Consider the following 11,767-nt stretch of genomic DNA (forward strand, 5'->3'; position numbering starts at 1 on the left):
GCCATATTGCTGAGCATATCCTTTAGCCACTAGCCGAGCCTTACATTTGACAACCTCACCATTTTCGTTGAGTTTAGTTTTGAAAACCCACTTTACTCCAATCTTCTTCGCTCCTTTTGGCAAATCTGTTAGCTCCCAAGTCCCATTCCTTTCAATTGCTTCTATCTCCAAGTCCATTGCAGCTCTCCACTTGGAACTCTGAACAGCTTCTTCAAAGCTAGTTGGATCTGAAGTTGATATAAACAGAACCAAATTGTGCTCAATTTCTTCTTCAGACAACTCTCCCCCACTTATATAATCTTCCATCCAGAATGGTACTCTTATGTTCCTCCTTTCTAGTGAGCTTGATGAGCTTTCTTCAAATGTTTGAGAATTCTCATTGGGTGACTCACTTGAAGGTGTGCTAACCTCTGCTCCTTCTGCTACCCCTTCCTCTTCAATTTCTACTCCACCTTGACCATGTTCGCTTCTTTCTTCATTGCTATCTCCCCACTCAAGCATATCAAATCTTGCTTCTTCATTACTCCTCCCCCAATTCCAGCACTCATTTTCTTCAAAAACAACATCTCTACTTACAACTATCTTTTCAGACACTGGATCATAAAGCCTATATGCTTTAGACTCTTCACTCATTCCTAGCAGCACACACTTAATGCTCTTATCATCTAGCTTTTTTCTCTTATTGTCTGGCACATGAACATGGCCAATGCATCCAAAAACTCGAAAATAATCCACATTGGGTTTAATACCACTCCAAGCCTCTTCAGGGGTCATATCTTTCACGGCCAACGTAGGACTTCGATTAAGCACATGCACTGTCCAATTTACTGCTTCCGGCCAGAAATTCTTTGGAACTTGCTTCTCCGATAACATGCTTCTAACCATATTCATGATTGTTTTGTTCTTGCGCTCAGCCACTCCGTTTTGTTGGGGAGTGTAAGCTGCAGTGAGTTGCCTGCTAATGCCATTAGCTTTGCAAAAGGCATTAAACTCAAGAGATGTGAATTCTCCACCCCTATCAGTGCGTAGACAACGAATAAAAGCTCCTGTTTCCTTTTCAACAAGGTTTTTATAAATCTTGAAGATAGTAAAAGCTTCAGACTTCTCAGTAAGAAAATATATCCATAATTTACGACTGTAGTCATCAATAAAACTTATGAAATATCTTTTCTTACCATTGGAGACTGGGTTGATGGGTCCACAAATGTCAGAATGTATCAACTGCAATCTCTGTGATGCTCTCCACAAACTCTTCTTTGGAATTGCATCCCTGTGTTGCTTTCCCACCATACAATTAGTGCATACTTTGGATGATGCATTCAATGGAGGTAACCCTCTCACCATCTTCTTATACTGCAAAGTTCTCAGACCTTTGAATCTTAGGTGCCCATATCTACAATGCCAAAGGTGAGTGTTATCTTCAAGAGTTGTTTGGAAACAAGTGGGATCTTTTGATACAACTCTTGCGAGCAACACGAACATCCTGTTTGCAGACATTGCTATTTGCATAATAAGTCCTTTCTCTGGATGATAAACTTTACATACTCCATGTTGTATCAGAATACCTACACCTTTTTCTTGCAATTGTCCAATACTCAATAAATTATTTTTCAACTCAGGTATATAGAAAACGTCAGTGATTACCTGAGTAATTCCAGCAATTTGCAATCTAATATTACCTTTTCCCAACACAACCATTTTGGAATTATTTCCAAGTTTCACAGATTGCCGAAACTCCTCATCAAGATCTGAGAACCACTGCTTATTTGCACACATATGATTGCTGCACCCTGAGTCAAGAAACCAGACATCTTCTTTCCTTGATTGATTAAGCTCCACATATGACATCAATAGCATCTCTTCTTCCTTCTCAAGCTCAGCATAATTTGCTCCCTTCTCCCAATTAGGACACTCATATTGAAAGTGCCCTAATTGATGACACTTATAACACTCAACTGTAGCTTTGTTAAATGCTCTTCGACCTCTTCCTCTGCCTCTTCCTTGAGGAGTTCCACGACCACGACCTCTTCCACCAGATCTATCATCATGGGTCACCTTTAATGCATGTTCATCTCCTCCATGCCCTTTCATTCTCTGCTCATGTACTAACAAGCTACTCTGCAACTCATCAATGGTGAGGGTGTCCAAGTTATTAGACTCTTCAATGGAGCACACAACATAGTCAAACCTTGAGATCATTGATCTCAAGATTTTTTCAATGATCACCACTTGCCCCATGCTTTCACCATGAATTTTCATCTTATTTGCTAAGGTAAGTGTTCGAGCAAAATACTCATCAACACTCTCACCCTCTTTCGTCTGTAGGACCTCAAACTCCTTCCGAAGTGCTTGGAGTTGTGCTCTTTTGACTCTTGTGGAACCCTGGTACTTCTACTTCATAGAGTCCCAGATGTGTTTGGCAGTGTCTCTATTGAGGATGGTCTCCATTATGGTTCGATCTATAGCTTGGAATAAATAATTCTTGATTTTCAAGTCTTTCAGCTTCTGTTCTGCAATTGACTTGCGTTGGGCTTCAGTAAGCTCCATTCCTTCTGCTACAACAGGGATTCCATTCTCTACCAAACTCCAATACTCCTTTGAATGAAGAAAATTTTCCACAAGCATGGACCAATGATCATAATGGCCATCAAACTTAGGAATGGCAGGTTGAATGAAATTATTTTCAGCTGCCATACTTCAAGCACTCTTTCTTTCTCTTCTTAAGAAACTGCGGTTTCTTTTCTCTCCCAATCAGGCCCGTGATGGAGCTCTGATACCAGATGTTGAGATCCACACACAAATATCAGAATAAAAATCACTTATTATTCAAAGCAAATTGTTGGCTTATTTAAGCCCTTACAAAGAGAGAAAATAGAAAGCAAACAACCCACGTTTTACCCATTCTAAGAATGTGGTAACAGACTAAAGAAAAAGTCAAACCCTACCTACATGTCCTAAATAATAGGAATTATTAACTGAATGAAAGTTTGACAAATTCTAACAATCCCAACACTATTTGCATTAAGTCATAGTTAAGATAATGATAGGGGAACTACGCCTCGAAAAGTTTTTCTTTTTTAAGAAAAAGAAAAAAGAAAGATAATTGAGTTTAAAGAAGGGTAGAAAGGAAATTGAAAGAGAATACCCAATTAGGGTTTTGATTGGTACTCAGAAGTTCTTTTTGAATTCCCACTCCATTCTCCACTCCCCACATTTTGTGTTCTTCTTCTTCTTCATCTTCCTCTCGTCTGTCTTTTGATCTTGGAGGATGGCATTGCATCTCTTTGCTTCCTAGATCTCTCAGCTCGGGAAAACCCTAATCGTTGGGATTGGAGGTGGCTTCGCTTTCTCTTACTATTTCTAATGCCACCTACTTCTTAGATCTCTCTATCTCTTTGCTTCGATTTGTGGAACAGTACTTAGGAGAGCATTCGTGAAATCAGCCACTTATTTAATATATTTCTTCGAGTCACAAAGTCTAAGTATGCAGTCATAATTTAATAACTTTTCCAAGAGCATTTTGCATAACTCTTGTAACGGGAGTACTGGAAGATTATCAAAGTCGATTCCACGAGCATGAATAAATGCTCCATCAATTCATGAATATTATGCCCTAATAGTATAGACCTTACCTAGAGTCGATGTAGAACACCTTAACTATCCATAGTTTAGCTTCATTGGCCTTGATGCTCGTCGATACTGAGCTAAGTATAATATGATCATTATGATGATTACTTCAATTTATAGTGCCCCTTGTTTTAGAAGATTATAATTTCTGACCAGTTTGTATGAATATTAGGAAGCTTTCCGTTTACTTCAATGAAGCTTAGACTTTAATGTTGCAAAATTTTGGGGTATCTTTTGACGGAAAAAATGCATCCTAATACAAGTAAAAGAGAAGAAATTTTTAGTTCACTCGGTAATATGTAATTCCAATTCATATGGTTTTTAGAACTCATCTGGCCTGGACGGACTGTCCACGAGAAAAAAAGGATGTGTTGCAAGATTATAATTACCAGCCTGTCCTACCTATGAAAAGATTTGATTTTAAACTATCTTTAAGTTCTATGACAACCATCTATATGCCAAGAAGCGATTATATATACTTGTTTTTAAGAAGCAAATATAATTTTGATAAATAGTGTTTGTATTAGTTACAATGGAGCTCTAAATTTAGGGGCCATCTAAGAATTTAGAGCCCCGCTCCAATACTATTAGACTTTTTAAAATTTTAATTTTGCTTTACAAAGATTTAATTCAAAATTTAAATTATATTTATATTATTTATTAAAAAATATAGTTAGTTAAACTGAATATATAATTATTTTTACTAATTATTATTAACAAAAATAGTACCCGCAGATGGACCTTTAAGATGAGTATAATATTAAATTATTTTAAATTTTTTATTTTTATTTCGTGTAATATAATTTCGATACGTTTAATTAAAAATAATAATTTAAAAATATTAAATATTAATCTTATTATAAAAAATAATTTCTAACTATATACTTGTTATTAAGAAATAATACGATTAAAAGAATTTATTAAGTAATTTAAAATACAATATATAAATATAAATATTATATTAATTAAATAATAAATATAGAGTCCTGCGCATTGGAGTTCCCCGGAATCTTGGTATATTTGCCGATGCTCTAAGATTAGATTGTTGATTTTAGATTCTCTGAAAATCTTTGCTTGTGCTGTCAGAAGGAACTGGGTGAAACTCAGAAGGAAGCAGCAAGCCAAACTTCAAAGTTGTAAAGAACGAAGAGGGTGTCACACCATGAGTTAAGCCAGGAGCAGGAAACTGATAGTGGCCTCCACAAACAAATACAAATACAATATAGTCAATCCCACTCAGAGCTTCATAGCCTCTACAACCCTAGAGACAACTAAGCATGCAGCAGCAGCCACATGATTCTCTGAGCGTGCGACCTGATCGCTACCTGCTGGGTCCAAACTCTGACCCAGATCTCGCAGAGCCAACCGTTGCAACCGGAGGTACGCAATCACGTCCGGGTAAGCGGGTTCGGATCATATTAGATTCGAGTCTGGTCAATTTTATTTTAAAACGAACATAACCCTAACCCGAATAATAAACGGATTGCATTTGTTAGACACGAACACCGACTCGATTATTAAACGAGTGACACGACCCATCTAACATGTTTAATTAATGAGTCGTATTAACACGACCCGTCCAACCCGTTTAATAAATGGATCGTATAAATACGACCCGTCTCACTCGTTTAATAAACGGGTCGTGTTAACACGAACACGATAATACGACCCATCTAACCCATTTACCTTATATAAATTCAAAATTTATTAATTTATCATATATAAAATAATGTATTAAACAAACAGAATAACCTATTTTCATCTCAAAACTCATATAACATAAAAATTATAATTATATTAATCCACCAAAATACAAATCCATACAACAAATTGTAGGGAACAAAGTTTAGAACAAAATTTAAAACAAATTCATACAACTAAGTTTAGAGTTTAGAACAAAGTTCTAACTTTTAGCACAAATTTAAACAACAAAATTTAGAGCAAATACTTACAACAAGTTTTAGTTCTAACTCTCAAATATAACAATCCCATAATAATTAGAATAAAATTTAAATCTACAATCCATTACAAATTATAAATAATTTAAAATAAATAAATAATATCATAAAGCCTTTCATTTTATTGTCCAAAGATCCTGACTCTATTAAAAATAACAAAAGAGAATGTAAATAACCAAGATATAAGATAAAGAGAAAGACAAAGTTAAGAGTCTACCAAACATTAATATTAAATATATAAAATATAGACACTTGATGGGTTTTTTTTGGCTGAATTATTAATTATTTGGTGATTAATTTGGAGCTAATGTAAATCTTGTTACAGTGTTGCAATCTAGTCATGCAAAAGAAAATTGCTAAGCTACATTTCATTGACCTGCTAGACTGCTAGAATTTATAGGTCAGTGGGGAAGCAAGATTCGAAGGGCAATGCAAGCTTGCTTTGGACGTTTTGCACTACTGTGTCACCCTTGCTTCTGAAATGGTTAGATAGATGGATTCAAGCTTGCCTTGCCTTATGTTCATCATCACTTATGTAATTCCTTTGTATATTCTTATTCAGGAATGCTCTCTAGTCATATTAAACCATGAAGATATTTATTCAAGTGAGGAATGCTCAGTGAACCACATATGCCTTCAAATCCAATAACATTTAGCACTTCAAACAAGTAGAACTAACAATTAACAACAAAAAAAAAAAACTTTGAATAAAATTAATCAGCCATAAACAAGCTGTCATATAAAGAACAGTATTCGACATGAATTAAACAAAAAGTACCAATTAATCTGCCATAAATAAGTTGTCATATAAAGAACAATATTTGACATGAATTAAACAATGTTTAATCAATGTTTATACGGTAGGAAGGGTAAAAATAAAAGATTAAAAGCTGGTCAGTAGTATACTTTTTAGTGATTGTCATAACTGCCTTCACTCTTCAGTTAAAACATAAACATCAATCACTCGAGTATGATTGCTTTGCCTAAATATCTATAGAGCAAAAATTGTTATGCATAGAGATATTTTTATAAAATAATAAAATTGCCCTCATAAAATAGAGGAGAGATACAATATGAGTATTATTTTTTTTTCCTTATGATTGCTTTGCCTAAATATCAATTTACTTCTTATAATTTTTAAGAGGGTTTCTTCCGTGCAATCGAATTAATTCTTTATCAATCAATTTGATGAAAATCTAACGGTTAAGATCTTTAAGGGTATAATAGGAATGAAAGATATTACCGGTTTAGCAGGTAATTTTTTTTAGATATATAATCTTGCACATTATTTTTTAACAATTATATTATCTTAATATTTTATTAAGTAAAAGACATATATATCATTAACTGAGAGTAATGTATATATATTAAAATAAGGGTATTGATGTCTTTTATAATTAACTTGATGAAATTTTAATTACATTTTATCTTTTTAATTATTTTTTATTATTTACATATATCTCCCATTAGTTTAAGATTGATTTAAATTAAATTTTAATAGATAGAGATAGAGAATTATATTTAAATTAAAGTTTATCTCCAAACAATCAAATTTAAATTATTTAATATTAAATAATATCTCCTATAATTAAGGCATAATTATATTTAAGAGAGAAATCTTAACGGAAAAACGTGTAGAGCGCTTCTTCCGTACTTATCAATCACTTTGATGAAGATCTAATGGTTAAGATCTTCAAGGGTATAACAAGAAAATTGGAAAGTTAGGCACACGTAATTAATCTTCTTAACTGATATACTCTTTTTCTTACGTAATGTGATTTTGGAACCGGTACCGGGTATGAAAACTGGCTATTATAGCCGTTGGATTAAGATTATAATTTTTAAAGGTGCATTGAAGTATTTGCCAATTTTTAAATGATAGTAACTATCTATATACTAGTACCACTCTGATAACCACCTTTCCTTATTCTTATTTTTTTAATTGATAAATTATGAGTTTATAAATTAGACAAAGTGGGCTAACACGATGCTTGATATATTGGTGGGTAACTATACTAATCCTATAAATAAATGGATTACACTATGTGGCATTCAATCTAAGAACATAGTGGTGGCCCGAGCTAATTACAGTAACGGATTACATGTAAGAACGTAAGTTAAACTCATAATTTTTACCTTGAGCTGATTCAACTCAATTATATATAGTGGTGGCCTAGCTTATTCACCGACAATACAAGACGATAATAAGTTAAAGTGCTGCATAATATTTTTTTATCTAGAATAGTATTTTTAATCAAGAATAGAGAATGAATTTGGAACTTTATGCAGCATGATAATATAAACCTCTCTTTATTCAAGTTTTCCAGCCAAATTTGCAGTAATTAACCACCTCGAATCTTAATTCAAATTTGCACGTTGCTGCGAATTTTCTATTCCTATCCGTATCGAGTATGCTTATCGTGATTTCTTAATTTTATTCGGGAGTTGATGGAATAGTGTACTAAACGAGACTATAAAATGGGTGAATGATAGAGAGCTTTTCCAAATCAAAAAATAAAAAAGGGTCGCCAAAATAAAATACTCCTTTTTATAATGCCTCCTCCAATCAACGAAAGCAGTGTCGATATTAACTTGTAGAATGATACTAATACTAATACAATTATTTTAATATTTTATATTATTATAAAAGAATTTCCAGCGATATCGTCTATTCTATTATTTAATGAGCAATGAGTCGCTACAAACAACTACTATTAGAGAAATTCCAGTCCAGATAAATTAAGGGGGTTATAACAGATATATATATATAGAGAGAGAGAGAGAGAGAGAGAGAGAGATTATGATTTTGAGAAGTACTGATAGATACTTTCAATTAAATTTTAAGAGAATTATAAAATTTTAATATGTAGATTTAGATTATGAGATAGAAATTAGTGATTAGCATTTGAAAGTGAGAGATAGATGAGCATTCAATGCTATCTAATTTTATTGAAATATTTTGTTGCTAAAAAATGAGAACAGAAAGTACTCTCACTTCTAAAAAAAATCTTATCTCAAGAACTATTTTTTTGCCTACTTTATCTCAACAAATAGTACAATTTGTTGGCGAAAGGTCACTGGAGTGCACTTTCATTTTCTCCACTTTTTGATATTTAGTTGGAGAAAAAAAATTCTTTAAAAAAAAGTAATTTTCCATAAATATTGCATATTTTTTATTTTTACACTACAGGTGGAAACATGCGAATCTGTGATACAATAGATGTGAATAAAATTATTTATTATATTTTATATTTCATTTTACAATTAAATTGCATTAGACCTCATGGTTTTAATCATATATTTTATTTATCGTACTATTAAGAATATATATACTATATATTTATATCGTATATAATTACCACGTGGAAAATCATGCTCTCAAAGAATTGTGATTATAAATTAGAGCCCTCGCCATTCCCACTCTCAATACTTGTCACCGCCAAAGTCTTAGGCAAACAAATTAAGATGACAACCTTCCAAACTCTAATCCTTGTGATCACTTCCTTTCTCCTTCCTCTCCTCACCATCATCTTCATTTTCTTCTTCAATCACGCCAAAGCCAAGACTACTCCAACAAAGAAATCTAAATTAATCCCTTCCCCACCAAAGCTTCCTCTTTTAGGAAACTTCCACCAACTCGGCTTCCTCCCCCACCGCTCCCTCCGGGCTTTATCCGACCAGTACGGCCCGATCATGCTGATCCACTTCGGACAACTGCCAACTATCGTAGTCTCGTCGGCCGACGCCGCCGAAGAAGTCATGAAGACCCAAGATATCAACTTCGCGAACCGGCCGGAGTACTACATGGCGAAAGGTCTACTATACAACGGCTGCGACGTCACTTTCTCGCCCTACGGCGAATACTGGCGGCAACTGCGGCGGATCTGCGTACTTCACTTGTTAAGTCTCAAGCGCGTGCAGTCCTTCCGTCGTGTTCGAGAAGAGGAGGTGGCGATCTTGATCGAGAACATATCTGCGTCCGCCTTTTCGGTTAACTTGAGCGAGCTGGTCACCAGGCTCACGAGCGACGTGCTATGCCGCGTGGCTTTCGGGCGGAAGTACGTAGACGAGGAGGGCGGCGGCGCCAAGATCCACTCGACTTTGCAGGAGTTCTACATCTTGCTGGGGACGGCGACGTTCAACGAGTTCATCCCACGGCTGGGATGGATCGATCGGTTGAGAGGGTTGGATCGGAGGGTGAGGAACAACTGGAGAGTTTTGGATGTGATCCTCGAGAAGGTGCTGGAGGACCACCAACGCGCCAAGGAGGAAGGCGACGGAGGCGTCGATCCGTACGAAGCCGGTGATTTAGTCGACGTCTTGCTCGCCGTCAACCAGAAGGACGAGAACGTTACCCTGAGCTGGGAGAATATGAAGGCTATCATCTTGGTAAGTGAATTAGATAATAGGAAAAAAATTATATTTTACGCCCTTCTTTTTGTGTGTTTTATTATGTTTACAACTTGCGTTTTCATTTGACTCCTACACCCTCCATAATGCATGTAGCATAAAAATCAAAGTATTTTGTTTCCTTAAAAAAAATATTAAATAACAAATATGCCCTTATCCTAAACCCCAAGTCATAGATGATATATGCTTTTTTCTGTCATTTGATGTATACAGTTAAGTTAAAAATAATACTAGTGCGAATTCCAACTAATTTGGGTGTATATTTTGGATAATAAAGAGTAGATAGCAGTATCACATGTTATATGTCTATAATGCATAGGTTAGAATGTAATATATATAATTTTTCTTAAACAATAAATTATTCTAAAATTTAAGATCTTAAGTAACAGACTGATAATATATATCGTGCTTTAACACACCATGTCACACTGTAGGATATGTTTGCTGGCGGAACCCATACGGCATCCACGACAATTGAATGGGTGATGGCAGAGCTTCTCAAGAACCCTCAAGAGATGAAAAGAGTCCAAGAGGAGGTAAGAGAGATAGTGGGGCTCGATGCAAAGGTTAGGGAGCATCTCTTAGATGAAATGAAGTATCTAAAGGCGGTGATCAAGGAAACACTAAGGCTACATCCTCCTGCTCCACTACTTGTCACAAGAGAGAGCATTGAAGACACCAAGTTGCAAGGTTATGATGTTCCAGCCAAGACTAGAGTTCTGATCAATGCATGGGCAATCGGAAGAGACCCCAAGTCATGGGAGAGGGCAGAGGAGTTCTGCCCTGAAAGATTCGTGGACAGTGCAATTGATTTCAAGGGTCAAGACTTCCAATTTATTCCATTTGGTGCAGGGAGAAGAGGTTGCCCCGGAGTTGGTTTCGCTATGCCCACTGTGGAGCTTACTCTAGCAAATTTGTTATACCATTTTGACTGGGAGTTTCCTAAGGGTATAGATAGGGAGTCAATGGATATGTCTGAATCTGGTGGGTTAGTGACAAATTTGAAGTATAATTTGGTTCTTGTTCCAAAACCTCTAAGGTGTTAGGCTTTTACGGTCTACTTTGGAGTGATATTTAGTTGTTGTTCTGTCGCTCTTGTTGCTAGTGTTTTGATCCATTTAGTCCTCTTGCCTTTTTCGCCATGCTTCGCCTCTTCTTCCACCTCTTGTGGCCCAACCTAGGCACCATGCATCATGTGGATTTTACGTTTAATTTGTTTGTTTCGTCCCACTATAAAGTGTGTGTCGTAGGTTTTTCTCTTTCCTCCTATCTTTAGATATTCTTAAGGTCATGTCTTGCTCTACTAGTTCAATAAAATTTGCAAATTGATTTAAGACACTTTGCACTTGTAAATTTATCTAGTTATGCTTTATTTTATTTATATCTACAGGCTTGTTGCTTTAATTCATATGTAGTGTTGTCTATTATGGGCAAAGCGATAAGCTTTTGTCAAATAATCATCCTCTCTTTCGTGTATTAGACATTTTTGATGCTATATGGAAAATTAATGAATTATTATAGCCTACGAGCATTCCCTAAAATAAAAAAATAAAAAAAAGAAAAGCTTCAATTTGAGTAAATTGAGTAAATTTATAATATTGTAGTGAATCCAAATTTAAAGCTTATTCATAATTTATTTTTAATTAATTATAATTTCTAGGCTAAACAAAATAAGTTAGCATTTTATAATATATACCTGGGACAATTGTGTCGACTCTCTAAAAAAAATTATAGCCATAGTATAATTTATTCACCAGCAAGGGCATAGCTAG

The 11,767-nt window shown here is 35.0% G+C and overlaps 1 protein-coding gene across 1 annotated transcript; it reads left to right on the forward strand.

The window, feature by feature from the left end:
• Positions 1–9,016: 9,016 nt before the first annotated feature.
• LOC140789009 (cytochrome P450 71A1-like) lies at positions 9,017–11,333 on the forward strand. Its single transcript, XM_073138586.1, has 2 exons — positions 9,017–9,974; positions 10,430–11,333. The coding sequence occupies exons 1-2, from the start codon at positions 9,051–9,053 to the stop codon at positions 11,039–11,041; spliced, it is 1,536 nt and encodes a 511-aa protein (XP_072994687.1). The 5' UTR covers positions 9,017–9,050; the 3' UTR covers positions 11,042–11,333.
• Positions 11,334–11,767: the final 434 nt, after the last annotated feature.

This window comes from Typha latifolia, chromosome 5 (assembly GCF_019914945.1).
Source record: "Typha latifolia isolate L0001 chromosome 5, TyphaL0001v2, whole genome shotgun sequence".
NCBI classification, from domain to species: Eukaryota; Viridiplantae; Streptophyta; class Magnoliopsida; order Poales; family Typhaceae; genus Typha; species Typha latifolia.